General features: G+C 38.0%; 1 protein-coding gene across 3 annotated transcripts in view; it reads right to left on the bottom strand.

The window, feature by feature from the left end:
• The window catches only part of LOC308294857 (disintegrin and metalloproteinase domain-containing protein 10-like), a 53177-nt gene extending 35768 nt beyond the window's left edge, over positions 1-17409 (bottom strand). For all 3 annotated transcript variants that reach the window (XM_080737748.1, XM_080737749.1, XM_080737750.1), the window contains exons 1-2: positions 17263-17409; positions 3802-3952 (exon numbers count right to left, since the gene is read on the bottom strand). In XM_080737748.1, the coding sequence (XP_080593874.1) occupies positions 3802-3952; positions 17263-17320 (209 nt within the window). In that variant the 5' untranslated portion in view covers positions 17321-17409. The remainder of the gene's footprint in view (positions 1-3801; positions 3953-17262) is intronic.
• Between the last annotated feature and the right edge of the window lie 3260 nt (positions 17410-20669).

Below are 20669 nucleotides of genomic sequence, written 5' to 3'. Positions count from 1 at the left end.
TGGGCACAAAGATCAGGCATTCCACCATATATGGGCATACAAATCGGCCCAACGGGCACTCCAACATTACTTCTGAGACTCCTACATTTGATATACTTAGTTTATATACTTTATATACAGTAATTTATACTTTATATACAGTACTTTATACTTTATATACTTTATATACAGTAATTTATTTATACTTTATATACTTTATATACAGTCATTTATACTTTATATACTTTATATACAGTCATTTATACTTTATATACAGTAATTTATACTTTATATACAGTAATTTATACTTTATATACAGTACTTTATACTTTATTTACTTTATATACAGTAATTTATACTTTATATACTTTATATAGAGTCATTTATACTTTATATACTTTATATACAGTCATTTATACTTTATATACAGTAATGTATACTTTATGTACAGTAATTTATACTTTATATACAGTACTTTATACTTTATATACTTTATATACAGTAATTTATACTTTATATACTTTATATAGTCATTTATACTTTATATACTTTATATACAGTAATTTATACTTTATATACAGTAATTTAGATCTACAGATTTGGGAGAACAAACTACAACAGATTTCATGTTGTTGTTATTTATATCAGGTCACACTTGTTGGTGGTGATGTCACCAAGAACACTGCTCCTCATTAGCTAAGGGCCCTGCCTTTGTACTGTCTGTCATTCTTACACTGCTCCTCATTGGCTAAGGGCCCTGCCTTTGTACTGTCTGTCATTCTTACACTGCTCCTCATTGGCTAAGGGCCCTGCCTTTGTACTGTCTGTCATTCTTACACTGCTCCTCATTGGCTAAGGGCCCTGCCTTTGTACTGTCTGTCATTCTTTTCAGGAGAATAATCTTACTATAATGACGAGGCATAACATGCTGGTCTGGCCTTTCAGAGAGCCCACAATAATGTTTGTGTACATCAACACAACGCCTTCACATACGAGTTAAGGGTTAACTTGGAAACCAGGCAACAGACGCTTGCTACGGGTGCTGGTGAAAGAAAACCTGCATACGTCATGACGCAACGCAGCCAGAAGCTGCGTTGCGACTCCTATTCTATGCTGTAACATAAAAACGGCTTTATCTCTGAATAAGGTGCAAATAACGCAGAGGAGGCTGAGATCCGCTTGTTTTCACGGCGACACTATGCCGTGATGGTCGGCCCCGGTTAGGATTTTAGTTTCGCGAGCTTTTGTAAACAAACAGATCTCCCTCCCGGATCGTCAGTGTACACACACGTGCACACGCACGGAGCTTCCAGGGCTCTTCAAAATAAAGCGTAAGTAAATGGTGACAGCCGTTGTGTTAATAACAGAAGACGGGGAGCAACAGACAGCGATCTTAACTTACAGCATGAAGTCTTTACTGAAAATGTTTACGGATAAATGTTTATGGATAAATGTTTATGGATAAATGTTTATGGATAGATGTTTATGGATAGATGTTTATGGATAGATGTTTATGGATAGATGTTTATGGATAAATGTTTATGGATAAATGTTTATGGATAAATGTTTATGGATAGATGTTTATGGATAGATGTTTATGGATAAATGTTTATGGATACATGTTTATGGATAGATGTTTATGGATAGATGTTTATGGATAAATGTTTATGGATAGATGTTTATGGATAAATGTTTATGGATAGATGTTTATGGATAAATGTTTATGGATAGATGTTTATGGATAAATGTTTATGGATAGATGTTTATGGATAAATGTTTATGGATAGATGTTTATGGATAAATGTTTATGGATAGATGTTTATGGATAAATGTTTATGGATAGATGTTTATGGATAAATGTTTATGGATAGATGTTTATGGATAGATGTTTATGGATAAATGTTTATGGATAGATGTTTATGGATAAATGTTTATGGATAGATGTTTATGGATAAATGTTCATGGATAGATGTTTATGGATAAATGTTCATGGATAAATGTTTATGGATAAATGTTTATGGATAGATGTTTATGGATAAATGTTTATGGATAGATGTTTATGGATAAATGTTTATGGATAGATGTTTATGGATAGATGTTTATGGATAAATGTTTATGGATAGATGTTTATGGATAAATGTTTATGGATAGATGTTTATGGATAAATGTTTATGGATAAATGTTTATGGATAGATGTTTATGGATAAATGTTTATGGATAAATGTTTATGGATAAATGTTTATGGATAAATGTTTATGGATAGATGTTTATGGATAAATGTTTATGGATAGATGTTTATGGATAGATGTTTATGGATAAATGTTTATGGATAGATGTTTATGGATAAATGTTTATGGATAGATGTTTATGGATAAATGTTTATGGATAGATGTTTATGGATAGATGTTTATGGATAAATGTTTATGGATAGATGTTTATGGATAGATGTTTATGGATAGATGTTTATGGATAGATGTTTATGGATAGATGTTTATGGATAAATGTTTATGGATAGATGTTTATGGATAAATGTTTATGGATAGATGTTTATGGATAGATGTTTATGGATAAATGTTTATGGATAGATGTTTATGGATAGATGTTTATGGATACATGTTTATGGATAAATGTTTATGGATAGATGTTTATGGATAGATGTTTATGGATAAATGTTTATGGATAAATGTTTATGGATAGATGTTTATGGATAAATGTTTATGGATAAATGTTTATGGATAAATGTTTATGGATAGATGTTTATGGATAAATGTTTATGGATAGATGTTTATGGATAGATGTTTATGGATAGATGTTTATGGATAAATGTTTATGGATAAATGTTTATGGATAGATGTTTATGGATAGATGTTTATGGATAAATGTTTATGGATAGATGTTTATGGATAAATGTTTATGGATAGATGTTTATGGATAAATGTTTATGGATAGAAGTTTATGGATAAATGTTTATGGATAGATGTTTATGGATAAATGTTTATGGATAGATGTTTATGGATAAATGTTTATGGATAGATGTTTATGGATAAATGTTTATGGATAGATGTTTATGGATAAATGTTTATGGATAGATGTTTATGGATAAATGTTTATGGATAAATGTTTATGGATAGATGTTTATGGATAGATGTTTATGGATAAATGTTTATGGATAGATGTTTATGGATAAATGTTTATGGATAAATGTTTATGGATAGATGTTTATGGATAAATGTTTATGGATAAATGTTTATGGATAGATGTTTATGGATAAATGTTTATGGATAAATGTTTATGGATAAATGTTTATGGATAAATGTTTATGGATAGATGTTTATGGATAAATGTTTATGGATAGATGTTTATGGATAAATGTTTATGGATAGATGTTTATGGATAAATGTTTATGGATAGATGTTTATGGATAAATGTTTATGGATACATGTTTATGGATAGATGTTTATGGATAAATGTTTATGGATAGATGTTTATGGATAAATGTTTATGGATAGATGTTTATGGATAAATGTTTATGGATAAATGTTTATGGATAGATGTTTATGGATAAATGTTTATAGATAGATGTTTATGGATAGATGTTTATGGATAGATGTTTATGGATAAATGTTTACGGATAAATGTTTACGGATAGATGTTTACGGATAAATGTTTACGGATAGATGTTTATGGATAGATGTTTATGGATAGATGTTTATGGATATAATGTGTTGATCAAAGCGTTAGTTTATTCTCCAAAGATACAGTAACCTGTTCTACTGTTTAACCAGGAGTGAGGAGTGGGTGGAGTCTGGAAGAGCTACCAACCTGCCGTGGGCATGGAAGTCTAAATGCAGGAACTGTTCGTGGTGCGACAGCGCCCTCTTGGCCCTCTGGTGGTTGCTGTGTACTGCATCCGTGTCGTACGACAGACCCTCGTAGTGGCGGATGTACTTGTTGAGAGGGTTGCCATAGTAACCTGGAAACAAGCATATCAAGTCATATTAATTAATGATAAATAAATGCACTTGTGCAGAGGCTGGAAACAATAAGGAGGTACAGTTACAATCAGACAGTCTAGCATCTCTAGAACTGACTGTCCCATATGAATATTTCATGTCATGACTATTGTGACCAAAGATTTTTTTTTTGTGGATTTACGGTATTATCGCAATAATGAAAATATCACATCCACTATACTTGGGCGGAACATTTGCCCAAAAATAAATAAGCTTGTAGGTCGGCTATTTTTTGGCGAAGACATTTGGTGTAGAGAGAAAAAGAAAGACCATATCAAGTAGATAAGAAGCGGCCTGCTCACTCCACATGCAGTTCAGGGCTCTCCCCAGGTTGGCAGAGGGAGAGCAGAGCCCAGGGTTACAGCTTAGTGTTCGTACACACTGCACAACTTTTTGTGTGTGTGTGTGTGTGTGTGTGTGTGTGTGTGTGTGTGTGTGTGTGTGTGCGTGTGCGTGTGTGTGTGCGTCCTGCCTCGCTGCACGCACATATCACGGCCACGGAAGCCTTTCACGTTTTCGTTGGACATTGGAATAAAAACGAATGTTGACGATACAGTATCGGGTCTAGACGATACAGTATCGGGTCTAGACGATACAGTATCGGGTCTATACGATACAGTATCGGGTCTAGACGATACAGTATCGGGTCTAGACGATACAGTATCGGGTCTAGACGATACAGTATCGGGTCTAGATGATACAGTATCGGGTCTAGATGATTGCATCCTGGTGAAATATCTGGCAGTTTGTGATCCCTTGTCTGTGATCAATCTCATAGTATGAAAACAACAACGATATTATGACAACTGATTTCAAGAAAGACACTCGTGTAGTGTGAAATACTTTAACCATCCAATCATCGCCCACCACTTAAATATCTAACTTTGTGTCCCAGCCTTTAGGCAATTGGCACTTTTCCAGTTCCGTTTTCGAGGGTTTAAATGGTACCAGATATGCAGCTCAGATATGTAAATAAAATGTGAATTGATCCCAGTTCATGACGGAGGACGATATCATGATACATTAAATCTCCACAAAACGATTATTGTGTTTTTTATCTCTGCCATTCAGATGCATAGCAGCTCAGGTAATCACAGGTCATTATAAATAATTCAAATATTTTTATTTTTCCCACCCCAAGGCCCTAAACACCTCTATACAGCCATGTGCATTTTATATGCAGCTACTGTAGGTTATGAGCTTGTAGATCTTTCATTGAACAATCTTGAACATGTTTGTAGTGACTGCAAATCTTTGAAGCCAAATTGCATATCAGAGCTATACAATTACATATCATTGTGGGGGTTGTTAACGTGAAAAAACACTTCTATTAGAACAGAGCTCACAACAGAGCTCACAACGCCTCGCGCTGCGAGGCGTTGTGAGCTTGTAGATCAGCTATTTTCGGCAAAGAGGTTTGGAGTAGAGGGGAAAAAGAGCAGACTAAGTACAGAGTGAAAGGTCAAGTTTATTAAGTATTGACGGTTCCCCGGCGGGAATCGAACCCAGGACCTTCTAGCTGTGAGGCGAAGCGCTAACCACTGCACCACCGTGCCCCCAAATGTGACAAATCTTTGTGTGATAGAACTTTAACCCTTACATCCCTGTCCAGAGGAGAACATGAGCTCATAATGTCTTGCAGCACAAAGTGTTGTGAGCTTGTAGATCAGCTATTTTCAGCAGAGAGGTTTGGTGAAGTTCAAACGTTGAGGGTTTAAGTGTTTACTGATCAGATAATTCACATTAACATAATATGGAAAAAAATCACAAATCATATATATATATATATAATATATATATATATATATATATATATATATATATATATATATATATATATATATATATATATAAAAGATTTTTGCAACACAATTTCAGATTTCATCTCTCAGCTAAGGGGTCCCTGCTTCATCTCTCTCTCAACTAAGGGGTCCCTGCTTCATCTCTCTCAGCTAAGGGGTCCCTGCTTCATCTCTCTCAGCTAAGGGGTCCCTGCTTCATCTCTCTCTCAACTAAGGGGTCCCTGCTTCATCTCTCTCTCAGCTAAGGGGTCCCTGCTTCATCTCTCTCTCAACTAAGGGGTCCCTGCTTCATCTCTCTCTCAGCTAAGGGGTCCCTGCTTCATCTCTCTCAGCTAAGGGGTCCCTGCTTCATCTCTCTCTCAGCTAAAGGGTCCCTGCTTCATCTCTCTCAGCTAAGGGGTCCCTGCTTCATCTCTCTCTCAGCTAAGGGGTCCCTGCTTCTGCTTCATTTCTCTCTCAGCTAAGGGGTCCCTGCTTCATCTCTCTCTCTAAGGGGTCGCTGCTTCATCTCTCTCAGCTAAGGGGTCCCTGCTTCATCTCTCTCTCAACTAAGGGGTACCTGCTTCATCTCTCTCAGCTAAGGGGTCCCTGCTTCATCTCTCTCTCAACTAAGGGGTCCCTGCTTCATCTCTCTCTCAACTAAGGGGTCCCTGCTTCATCTCTCTCTCAGCTAAGGGGTCCCTGCTTCATCTCTCTCTCAACTAAGGGGTCCCTGCTTCATCTCTCTCTCAGCTAAGGGGTCCCTGCTTCATCTCTCTCTCAGCTAAGGGGTCCCTGCGTCATCTCTCTCAGCTACCCAGTAAGGAGCCCCCACTGGGAGGACATAGGGTGTATGTGCCGTGCTGCCATGTGGTGCATATCCTGGGTTTAAGTTGTAATGTGTTTTACTCGTATTTCTTTGACCAAAATGTAAAAGTAAATCTAAATGTAAAGTCCAGAGATGAAGTCAACCCCATGCAGTGTGACTTCATGCTGTTTGACAGAAAGCCTTTGTAGAGGCTGGTGACGAGCAGCCTGTCATCAATCAGTCTATTGTTCACAGCAACATGCTTTATGAGAGACGCTCTGAAACATGTTCATTATTATGAGACATTCTGCTGAAACATGTTCATTATTATGAGACATTCTGCTGAAACATGTTCATTATTATGAGACATTCTACTGAAACATGTTTATTATTATGAGACATTCTACTGAAACATGTTCATTATTATGAGACATTCTGCTGAAACATGTTCATTATTATGAGACATTCTGCTGAAACATGTTCATTATTATGAGACATTCTACTGAAACATGTTCATTATTATGAGACATTCTGCTGAAACATGTTCATTATTATGAGACATTCTGCTGAAACATGTTCATTATTATGAGACATTCTGCTGAAACATGTTCATTATTATGAGACATTCTACTGAAACATGTTCATTATTATGAGACATTCTGCTGAAACATGTTCATTATTATGAGACATTCTGCTGAAACATGTTTATTATTATGAGACATTCTACTGAAACATGTTCATTATTATGAGACATTCTGCTGAAACATGTTCATTATTATGAGACATTCTGCTGAAACATGTTCATTATTATGAGACATTCTGCTGAAACATGTTCATTATTATGAGACATTCTGCTGAAACATGTTCATTATTATGAGACATTCTGCTGAAACATGTTCATTATTATGAGACATTCTACTGAAACATGTTCATTATTATGAGACATTCTGCTGAAACATGTTCATTATTATGAGACATTCTGCTGAAACATGTTTATTACTAGAAAAATATTGTTCCTTCGAAACAATTGTGGGCTCGCTTCAAGCCAGAAAACAATGGATATAAAAGCACAAAATGTCAAGATCGCAGGCAGTGCTCTCTTTGACGTTACTGACGTCAAAGATTGGTCCATTTTGTTCCAAAAATGTGTTGTGCAAAAGTTGACCCGCTGGTGGCGCTATAACAGGCCAATGTGAGAAGGTTGGTATCTGTTCCTTGACCTATTGGGAATGTGCTTGCAAGATTTCACGCACATCCCAGATTTGAGGTGTTTTTGGCTTTGGCCACTTTATCGCTGCTTGCAGCTATATTTATTATTATTATTTTATAATTTTTGTGTGTGCACTTCATAGGCATGTTAGATAAAGGTCCTTAGATTGCGTGTAGAATGTTTCATGCAAATTGCAAAAAAAATCCTAGAATAAAAACGGGTTTAAGCGTTTTACAAACTGCTAAAATTATATAGCGCCCCCCTTTGGCCATTTGGGGTAAGATTGGTTTCAGTGATATTTGAACTAACCCTCTACACTATTTTGTCATGAAAATGTGACTTTGCATGTATGTTTTAGAGGCAGAAGAATAATTTGCATAAAAATGCAATATTGTTTGAATTATTTAAAAAAGCATGTTTCAATGTTAAAGAAATCCGATCTGACAGATCTTTAGATATCGGTCCAAAGTTCACGTAAAAAAAGTTTTGTGCACGTGACGCGAAAATTCCAGAATAAAAGCGGGTTTACGCGTTTTACAAACTGCTCAAAATGGCGGAAAATTGAAGGGCGGAGCTTACTTAACAACGACACATATGTCTTCCGCTTGAGTCAAAGCACGCGTGTAACAAGTTGCATGTCTTCAAACGAAACGAGTCATGACTTATGCCCGTTTGAAGTTTGAATTTTCAGACGCTTCGTATAGCGCCCCCCTTTGGCCGATTGGAATAAAATTAGTTTCAGTGATACTTTGACTAACCCTCCACATCTTTGCCAAATGCCATGAACGTGTAACTTTGCATGTATGATTTAGAGGCCGAAGAATAATTTGCATAAAACCGCAATATTGATTAAATTATTAAAAAATTATATTTCACTTTAAAAAAAATCTGGTTGATCAATCTGACCGTATTGGTCCAAAGTTCATGTGAAAAAAGTTTTGTGCACTTGACGCAAAAATCCCAGGAGGAGATAGATTTTTACTGTTTTTCATATAATTCCGAATTGTGGGAGACCTAAAGGTCAGAGGTCAAAAGTTAGAGGGTAAAAGTTGTTCGGCATGAGGAGACGCATACGTGTATACAGGTTTCATGGCTGTACGTATAACAGAGCATGAGCTCTACCTATTCAAAGTTCGCACTTTCGAAGGCTTCCTACAGCGCCACCATTTGGCCGATTGCTGTATAAAATAATAGCACACTTCGCCACTGTAAGCTGAACACATTGATGTTTTTATTTTCATTTTCTGCCTGAGTATGTAGGAGTAGAAAGGAACCGAAGTTTTGAGGAGAACTTGATATGACGGTAAGATATTGTCACTAGAAAAATATTGTTCCTTCGAAACAATTGTGGGCTCGCTTCAAGCCAGAAAACAATGGCTATTAAAGTACAAAATGTCAAGATCGCAGGCAGTGCTCTCTTTGACGTTACTGACGTCAAAGATTGGTCCATTTTGTTCCAAAAATGTGTTGTGCAAAAGTTGACCCGCTGGTGGCGCTATAACAGGCCAATGTAAGAAGGGTGGTATCTGTTCCTTGACCTATTGGGAATGTGCTTGCAAGATTTCACGCACATTGCAGGCTGTGTTCATGATTTGAGGTGTTTTTGGCTTTGGCCACTTTATCGCTGCTTGCAGCTATATTCATTATTGCGACCGTAGGTCGCACTTACTACAGAAAGCTCCACCAGGTGTCCGTGCGTCAGTCCGTCACACGTCAGACGTCACACTTTTGCCCTGCTCATATCTCCGCAACCGTTGCCCCGATCCATGCCAGATTTTGCACACACACTCCTTACCTGCCAAACTACAACCTCCAAGGACCCCCGGAGTTCCAGGGACCCCCAGGTCCCTGGGGGACCCCCAGGTGTAAAAAAAATACCAAATGTGCAAAAATGACCAAATGACCACCCCCACGGGGCTACTCACGGGGAATTCCCGGGGACCACCCACTCCTGCTACTCCAGAACGGATGCAAAAGTGGTGGCGCCCCCAGTGGAGGACCCCCTCCACTGCAGCTCACATAAAATGCCCTAACTCGGCCTAGGAGCGTCCGGGAGAGCCGGGGCCGGTACCTATTCGTCCGCCAAGGCAACGCGGAGACCCCACCCCTCATTTCTCACATGGCCCTCTTCTAGCGAGACTTACGGTCGCTTATCTCCCGATTAGGGAGTCTTACTGGTTATTATTTTTTTTGTGTGTGTGCACTTCATAGGCATATTAGATAAAGGTCCTTAGATTGTGTGTAGAATGTTTCATGCAAATTGCAAAAAAAAAATCCAAACGGGTTTAAGCGTTTCACAAACTGCTCAAAATGATATAGCGCCCCCCTTTGGCCAATTGGGGTAAGATTGGTTTTAGTGATATTTGGACTAACACTCTACATCTTTGCCAAATGCCATGAACATGTTACTTTGCATGTATGATTTAGAGGCAGAAGAATAATTTGCATAAAACTGCAATATTCATGGAATTTATTTAAAAAAGCATGTTTCAATTTTAAAGAAATCCGATCTGACAGATCTTTAGATATCGGTCCAAAGTTCACGTAAAAAAAGTTTTGTGCACGTGGAGCGAAAATTCCAGAATAAAAGCGGGTTTACGCGTTTTACAAAGTGCTCAAAATGGTGGAAAATCGAAGGGCGGAGCTTACTTAACAACGACACAGATGTCTTCCGCTCGAGTCAAAGCACGCGTGTAACAAGTTGCATGTCTTCAAACGAAACGAGTCATGACTTATGCCCGTTTGAAGTTTGAATTTTCAAACGCTTCGTATAGCGCCACCCTTTGGCCAATTGGAATAAGATTGGTTTCAGTGATATTTTGACTAACCCTCTACATCTTTGCCAAATGCCATGAACGCGTAACTTTGCATATATGATTTAGAGGCAAAAGAATAATTTGCATAAAACCGCAATATTGATTGAATTATTAAAAAATTATATTTCACTTTAAAAGAAATCCGACCAGACAGTTTGACCGTATTGGTCCAAAGTTCATGTGAAAAAAGTTTTGTGCACTTGACGCGAAAATCCCAGGAGGAGATAGATTTTTACTGTTTTTCATATAATTCCGAATTGTGGGAGACCTAAAGGTCAGAGGTCAAAAGTTAGAGGGTAAAAGTTGTTTGGCATGAGGAGACGCATAAGTGTATACAGGTTTCATGGCTGTATTTATAACACAGCATGAGCTATACCTGTTCAAAGATCGCACTTTCGAAAGCTTCCTACAGCGCCACCATTTGGCCGATTGCTGTAAAAAGTAATAGCATACTTCGCCACAGTAAGCTGAACACATTGATGTTTTTATTTTCATTTTCTCACTAAGTATGTAGGAGTAGAAAGGAACCGAAGTTTTTTGATACTTGATATGCCTGCCTAGTATAGAAATAATGACAATATCTAAAGTGTGCTCGCCTTATAGGCGAGCCCACAATTATGAGACATTCTACTGAAACATGTTCATTATTATGAGACATTCTACTGAAACATGTTCATTATTATGAGACATTCTGCTGAAACATGTTCATTATTATGAGACATTCTGCTGAAACATGTTTATTATTATGAGACATTCTACTGAAACATGTTTATTATTATGAGACATTCTGCTGAAACATGTTTATTATTATGAGACATTCTACTGAAACATGTTCATTATTATGAGACATTCTACTGAAACATGTTCATTATTATGAGACATTCTGCTGAAACATGTTCATTATTATGAGACATTCTACTGAAACATGTTCATTATTATGAGACATTCTACTGAAACATGTTCATTATTATGAGACATTCTACTGAAACATGTTCATTATTATGAGACATTCTGCTGAAACATGTTCATTATTATGAGACATTCTGCTGAAACATGTTCATTATTATGAGACATTCTACTGAAACATGTTCATTATTATGAGACATTCTACTGAAACATGTTCATTATTAGCATGCTACTGTGTCAGGGGCGTCAATTGGGTATGGCAGGGGTATGCAGCTGCCATACCCTGGGTCCAGGGGGGGGGGAAGATAAAAGTTACTTTTAAATATAAATCCACGAATGTCTCTTTGTCTATCTGTGCTGGTTATTATGTTGTTAAATTACAGTAAAATAACTACAAATGCAACGTTTTTAACACGATATTGGGGCTGTTAAGTATGACATCATTTTGTAGGCAGAGGAGAATTTCTGCCCCCAGTTTCCGTGAATATTTTTACTATTTACACATTTTTCTTCTCTTTGTTGTTGAAAGGAAAGTGTTAGAATTATACTTTAGTCGTTATTTTTGTCTCGGATCTGTTGAAATAGCAAGGGACAGAAAATGCTCTGGGGGCAGAGTTCTCCTCTGCCTACAAAATGATGTCACGGCTTAAAAGCCCCATTCCTCCTATCTTGACAAAATGGTTTATTCGTTTACTAACATTCCAAGCACTTGAACAACCGGCTGCCATATCCAGCCCAAGACACCGTAGAAACGGAGGAAAAAATAGAATGTACTTCTTAAAATAAATAAATCATGCCTGTTGCTAAGGTATGGCAACATGACTGGTGTCTTGCATGTGCAAGACACCAGTCATGTTGCCATACCTTAGCTTTTTTCTGAACTGACGCCACTGGACTTTGTCAACCACTTTAACCATAATTTAATGCTTTAAAAATAGCAGATCTACAAGCTCACAGCGCGGCACCGAGTGCCACCAATGTATCACCCATAATGTGATAAATCGGTGTTTTAGAGATGGGGGTCCGCGGCCAAATAGATATCGAACCGGGGGTCCTTGACATGAAAAGGTTTGAGAAGCACTGATTTAGAAGATATTTATGGAACCGGGAAAACTTTTTTTCACCGTTCTTCAAAAATAGCAGATCTACTAGCTTCTTTTTTTTTTTTGCCAAAGCACAACATAATGTTTAAAGCACAACATAATGTTTAAAGCACAACATAATGTTTAAAGCACAACATAATGTTTAAAGCACAACATAATGTTTAAAGCACAACATAATGTGTAAAGCACAACATAAAGAACAACATAATGTTTAAAGCACAACATAATGTTTAAAGCACAACATAATGTTTAAAGCACAACATAATGTTTAAAGCACAACATAATGTTTAAATCACACCATAATGTTTAAAGCACAACATAATGTTTAAAGCACAACATAATGTTTAAAGCACAACATAATGTTTAAAGCACAACATAATGTTTAAAGCACAACATAATGTTTAAAGCACAACATAATGTTTAAAGCACAACATAATGTTTAAAGCACAACATAATGTTTAAAGCACAACATAATGTTTAAAGCACAACATAATGTTTAAAGCACAACATAATGTTTAAAGCACAACATAATGTTTAAAGCACAACATAAAGGTATCTATCCATAATGTTTAAAGCACAACATAATGTTTAAAGCACAACATAATGTTTAAAGCACAACATAATGTTTAAAGCACAACATAATGTTTAAAGCGGTTTAAAGCGGTTTAAAGCACAACATAATGTTTAAAGCACAACATAATGTTTAAAGCACAACATAATGTTTAAAGCGGTTTAAAGCGGTTTAAAGCACAACATAATGTTTAAAGCACAACATAAAGCACAACATAATGTTTAAAGCACAACATAATGTTTAAAGCACAACATAAAGCACAACATAATGTTTAAAGCACAACATAAAGCACAACATAATGTTTAAAGCACAACATAAAGCACAACATAATGTTTAAATGTTTAAAGCGGTTTCAAGTGGATTTAACCGGATGCGTTCCGAGTCTTTTAAACCAGTGGTTCTCAACTTGTGGGTCAGGACCCCCAGGGGGGTCCCCCAATTATTTTGGGGGGTCCCCAGATGATTAACTCAATGTGACACATTGTTTTCTCACTCAACAGTAAACAAACCAACATAAAGTTTAAGTGTATAGAGGGTATCTGCACATTTCTACAGTGACAATTTAAGGACTTTTTAATACCTATAAAATGACAAATTAAACATTGTCCACATTCTCAAATATTAGAGGCTGAAATTGTGAAAATAGCAGATCTACATGCTCACAACGCCTCGCATCACAATAGAACCGTGTTATACAAAATGTAAACTCTTAGTGCTCGTAGGATATGGGGGGTCCCCAGATAAAATATGATTATTTTGGGGGTGCAATTTTTTAAAACACATGAACCCCCAGGTACAGAGTGTTTGACAAGACATTTATAATATCAAACTCAATACATGTTTATAAGCTTTCATTTACAATGCCAGAGTCTTATTCATATTTATATACAATGTAACAACTCATAACTACTGGAAGCTGGAAGGCTTGGATGAAGATAAACTCAGATGTTCAGGAGTTTGATGAAGATAAACTCAGTGATTTTCAGGAGTTTGATGATGATAAACTCAGTGATTTTCAGGAGTTTCCACAGAGATGTTGTGAAGGTTCATCATTTAGTTGTTTATGAAGCAAAGCAAAGAGCCTACGTTAAGCAGGTGGTGTACCAAACTATGTGACCCATCCAATTCTGTGACTCCAGATGGCGCTGTCGCTCACCCGGGGCTGTTATATTATTCAATATAATTTTATCTCACCTCGCCTTTAAGCCTGTTCTATTCATCATATGAAGGACATGATTAACCAAGAACTAAGCTTTATTTAATCCATCTTGGTGCAAAGCGCCCATAATGTGATAAATGGGTGTTTTAGGAGAAAACATGCATACCACTGGAACTACATATTTTGAGATGGGGGTCCACGGCCAAATACATGTCATTTTGGGGGTCCTTGACATGAAAAGGTTTGAGAAGCGCTGATTTAGAAGACACTTTTGATCGTTTTTTTTTTATCAAAAAAATAGCAGATATACAAGCTTACAGTGAGCTTGTATATGATGATTGATTGATTGATTGATTGATTGATTGATTTTTCTTTATTTTAGTGTCATGCTTCCAAGGAAGCCCAGCCCATATGGAATTACAGGACACTTTTACATTTCATTTAACAAAAACAATTCACCGACATAACAATTCACATAAACAATGATCAAACAAATAACCAACTTTAACACTCAAGCTACTATTTGAAGAGCTGAGACTGTCTTCTACTCCAGGCTAGGGAAACAAAATATCTGCTATAGTTAAAGCATAAAATAATTATTCAAACAACCCTAATAATAATTACAGAGTACACCCAAACTAATGGAAATAGCAGATCTACAAGCTCACAATGTGTCACTTTGTGCCACGTTGTGTGCCCCCACCTTCACTTAATGTGGCCCACAGGTTAATACTGGAATACTGATATATTATCGATTTCAGCTGTTATAATTCCAAACATGACCTGCTTTAATTCCATTAGTCTATATTAGTAGCTTAACGACTAGTATAGTAGTAGCCGCAAATTGCAACACTAGATTTTTTATAATCGGATGAATCTAGGGTTGCAATACCTCCCATAGGGATCCAATGCATCAAAACAGTTTTTTGCTATCTGATTGTATTAAACGACTTCAAACTCACCAATATTGTGGCTCTATGGAAAGCTTGGAATTTACTCTTTCTATCTGCAAAGTGTTTGTTTCAGAAAAATCCACAGTAGACATGTTATGAGTTACTTTCTATCCAAGAAATTTGGTTCAGGTGATAATTTCTTCTAAGTCCTGGAGTTTGGAAGCGCTCATGAAAAATCCCTCAACGGTCCTGTGACCACCTGGTTCTAAATGTCACATTATGCAGGAGGCAGCGGGACATGGTGTTATAGAAGACAAGCGCTTCCGAAGTTCAACACTTAGAAAATAAACCATGTCTGCTCGGATTTCTTGACAGAAAATAAATCATAACAATTATACGGTGGATTTTTCAGAAACAAACACTTTGCAGATAGCAAGAGTAAATTCCAAGCTTTCCATAGAGCCGCAATATTGGTGAGTTTGACGTCGTTTAATACAATCAGATAGCAAAAAACTGTTTTGATGCATTGGCTGCCTATGGGAGGTATTGCAACAAAAAATCTAGTGTTGCAATTTGCGGCTAGTATAGTAGTATTAAAATGTTTTTTTTTTTTTCTTTTTCCAATGTAGGTATTTGTATTTAGGTTCATAAAGTTAACATGAGTATATAACTAAATAAATTTGAAATTAAATCAAATTAAAAAAAAAGATAACGAAAAATAATTCAGGATTGCAATTCAAAAGAAGCAAAAATAGCCCTGCGATGCGTTTTGAGCTTGTAGATCGGCTATTTTTGCTTCTTTTGTATGAGATACTAGAATGACAAGTAGGACGTAGCAATATGCAATGTGGCCCTCTGGAGTGAAGGTGGAAATATAGTGGCCCTCTGGAGTGAAGGTGGAAATATAGTGGCCCTCACCATCATCAAAGTTGCCCACCCCTGTTTTAGATTGACTAGTATTTTCACTACTTCTTGACTTCTTTGTCTTCCAATTCATGGAAATTCTTAGATTGTTCTTGTTTTTATTATTGGAATTAATTATTAAAGTCATTGAAATGTTTATTTTGTTTCAAGGAAATTCTAAGCTTTTGGAGAAAAGTTTCTGGCAAAAATGTTTTGACAGAAAATGTAGGAAAACAAAACAATCAAGAGACCCATACAAATGACCCCGAACCAGCGCCCTCTAGAGTCACACATTTCGACAGGTCACCGATCTCCGCGCATCCCCCAAGCATCATCTCCATCTGAACACAACAAACAACGGCTGTGTGCGCACAACAACATAACACCACACAACACTAGCCTGATTTCAGACTCTGCGCTGGAGCTTAAGAGTCTGAGCCTGAGCCATTGTGTTGAGATTTCAAAGGGGAGGGGATTTAAAATTTGAAATTCCCAATCACAAGCGATCTGGTGGGAGGGTTGTGTTTGACTTTTGCACACAAAACAATCCCTCCTCCCCCTCCCCTCAATGACATGCACCCAACAGGTCAGTGTCTTTGATGTTTCACTGATTAGAGAGAATCACTAACGAGCTACTCGACACTTGTATGGCTCAATCAATGCCTGCAGTTCGGAGTCCTTTTGAAGTTCAAAGGGAGCAATTAAGAACTCTGGTGAGCCACGCAGCCACCCCTCCCTCCACTGTTTCTGTAGATTTTTTTCCGTCTTGCTTTGAATTCATTGGTCGGTTCGCCAAGATACGGCTTTGAACCGAATCAAGAGACTCGTCATATGACATATCCAGACCAAGAGATGCAGTTCACTCAGAGAGTGGGCGGGTCTATTGGCTGGAGCCAGGCTAACACAACACACAACCACTCGACTCTCCAACGGTTAACCGACGACCCGCCCCATCCTAACGGTTAACGGTTATTAACGGTTAACCGTTACTCCATCCTCTCCAGGCCATGCTAGGCTAGGCTAGGCTAGCTGCTGCTAGGCTAGCCCGTTAGCCTCCTCCTCTAGTAGATCTGTGTTATTATTGACATTAACCTAAAAGCAGAGCTGTAGATCCACTCACCGTGTGTTTGATGGAGCAGACACAGCACTAAGGATGCTGTGGAGATCAGCGCATCCATGGTTTAGAGCTACAAGACCATCAGATCCCAGGGTTTTATTGTTCTAGAGATCTGCTGTGTTTTGTTGCTATCAGCCTCCTCTCCTCCACACCCTGCCTGGGGTAACTCTGTTACCACAAGCACCACGACGAGGCACAGTCACATCACATCACATCACTCTGTTACCACAAGCACCACGACAAGGCACAGTCACATCACATCACATCAAAGTTTATTTATTGCGACCGTAGGTCGCATTTACTATCAAACCCTGCACAAAGTGTCAGTCCGTCCGTCTGTCTGTCACACCTCACACGTCACACTCTTGCCCTGCTCATATCTCCTCAACCGTTGCCCCGATCCATGCCAAATTTTGCACACACGCTCCTTGGCTGCCAAACTACAACCTCCAAGGACCCCCGGAGCTTCAGGGACCCCCAGGTCCCTGGGGGACCCCCAGATGTAAAAAATGCCCAAATGTGCAAAAATGACCAAATGACCACCCCAACGGGGCTGCTCACGGGGAATTCCCGGGGACCACCCACTCCTGGTGCTCCAGAACGGATGCAAAAGTGGTGGCGCCCCCAGTGGAGGACCCCCTACACTGCAGCTCACATAAAATGCCGTAACTCCGGCTAGGAGCGACCGGGACAGCCGGGGCCGGTACCTATTCGTCCGCCTTGCCGGCGCGGAGACCCCACCCGTCATTTCTCACATGGCCCTCTTCTAGCGCCACCATGAGGCCGATTCTTGCAAAACACATTTTTGGACACTGCTCCTACAATTTTTGCCCTAAAATCACGCAAATCGGTACACAGTATGTCTACACTCATCCCATCAACATGAATCTCTCCCATATAGCGCCACCTCCAGGCCGATTTTTAAAAACACATTTTTGGACACTGCTCCTACAGATTTTGCCCTAAAATCACGAAAATCACTACACAGTATGTCTACACTCATGTCATCAACATGGATCAGGAAGATTTTGGCAAAACACATTTTTGCCCTATTTGTGGAGATAAGTGACCTACGGTCGCTTCTCTCCCGATTAGGGAGCCTTACTGGTTACTAAATAACTCTGTTACCACAAGCACCACGACAAGGCACAGTCACATCACAGGACATCACATCACATCACATCACATCACATCACATCACATCACACCACATCACTCTGTTACCACAAGCACCACGACAAGGCCAGTCATTTCACATCACATCACATCACATCAAAGTTTATTTATTCCTAAATAACGAATACAACAAACAGACAAACACAAACAGATGTGGTACCTTGACTTTTTTATTTATATTTATAATATTTTAATTTACTTTAATCGGTATTTAATCCTGCAAGACCCAAATTAATTTCTACATGCAAAAAAAATGTAAAAAATCATATGGTGTTGTAGGAGTCCTAATCACAGGAAAATGTAATGTTTAAAAATGTATAATGTTTTTGTAAGGTTTTATAGCCATGAATCATAAATCATGCTCTAATTTGCATTTTGGGGATATGTTTCACAATAATAACATATGTACATGTTCTAGACATTCTAATGATCACGAAAAAAAAGTATTACAGTCAATTTACTTGTTTTAGTGAGGAATAGCTTCAGTTAAAAAGTGAGATGTTGTTCGTCCAGACTCTGGACTCCAGAGATCTTATTGTATTGTTGGGAATTCATATGCAAATATCCTGGCCAATGGCATTGTAATACTAAACAATAGGATTTAATGGTGATGTTAATGTGAAAAAAGAACAGGAAAACTAATTATAACATTTTTTTAAATGTTTTTAAAAAACGTTGCCAAAAAGTATGAACCACACGATAGCTACTTTTACTCTGTCTAGTTTATAGTGGTTTTGTCTTCATGTCTATTCTTTAATCATTAATCATTATAGGCCTACATTTAACATCTACACTTCCACTTCATGTGAAGAACAGTGCATTATGCACAACAGGCCTACCAGTCCAGTACATAACAGTTGATCTATGGATGGAAGCAAGGCAAGGCAAAAATCTACCCTATGCCCTCCACCCCCGTCTCTCTTCCACGTGACGTCAGAAGCAGGTGCTGCACGCAGAGCAGCCAACAACACTTCATCAGGGGTCCGGGGACCACCAGAATAATCATATTTTATTACCCCCCCCCACACACACACACACACACACACACACACTCTAACGAGCACTAAGAGTTGAGGCATTACATTTTGTATAACACGGTTCTATTGTGAAAATAGCAGATCTACATGCTCACAACGCCTGGCGTTGCGAGGCGTTGTGAGCATGTAGATCTGCTGTTTTCACAATTTCTGCCTCTATGTATTTGACAATTTGGCCAATGTTTAATTTGTCATTTTAGAGGTATTAAAGTCCTTAAATTGTCACTTTAGAAATGTACCCTCTATACACTTAAACTATATGTTGGTTTGTTTACTGTTGAGAGAGAAAACAATGTTGCACATTAAGTTAATCATCTGCAAGATAATTTGACCCCCTGGGGGTCCCGACCCACAGGTTGAGAACCTCTTATCTAAATCATGATCTTTCATTATGGAGTTATTATTGCATGACATCATAAACTAGAAGCCCAGGTCTCCAGCAGGTCAGGTAGGTTATTATGGCCTCCTGGTGGCGCTATAACAGGCCAATGTGAAAAGGGTGTCATGTGTTCCTTGACCTAGTAGGAATGTGCGTGCAAAATGTCACACAAATCACAGGCAGTGTTCATGATTTGAGGCATTTTGTTCAAAATGGACCAATCCTGCAAACTTTGGAATCCAATGTGGAATCCCACTTAGGATGGAATATGAAATATCAGACAAATCTGTCTTGATCACATGACTATAGAGAATAGATACGGCTATTTTTGGCAAAGAAGTTTGGTGTAGAGGGGAAAAAGAGCAGATTAAGTACAGAGTGAAAGGTCAAGTGTAGGCCTATTAAGTATTGATGGTTCAAGTGGTTAAATATCTGAGTACACAAATTGACATGAATCCAAAATACACTGATGATTGTGCTGTCAAACAATGAAACTAAATGGTATCTATGGGTTGTGGGGGTCCCTGCTTCATCTCTCTCAACTAAGGGGTCCCTGCTTCATCTCTCTCAACTAAGGGGTCCTTGGCTTGAAAACGTTGAAGACCCCTGCTGTAGGGAGTGCACATACAAAGATGTACACTGATCAGTGGAGTAAAAGCACAACTAGCACAAAAACTGACACAAACTGATAACAAAAACACGCACAGAGAATAACACAAAAACGCAAACGTACAACTGGAACGCTATCAAACTTAAGCTAATAAAAGGGCACTCGCTTCTGATTGGCTAGAACTGGCAACCCACCTCAAAACAATGTT

Source organism: Nannobrachium achirus (assembly GCF_963921795.1).
Source record: "Nannobrachium achirus genome assembly, chromosome: 11".
Classification (NCBI taxonomy): domain Eukaryota; kingdom Metazoa; phylum Chordata; class Actinopteri; order Myctophiformes; family Myctophidae; genus Nannobrachium; species Nannobrachium achirus.
This window is presented reverse-complemented; position numbering and strand designations above follow the sequence as displayed.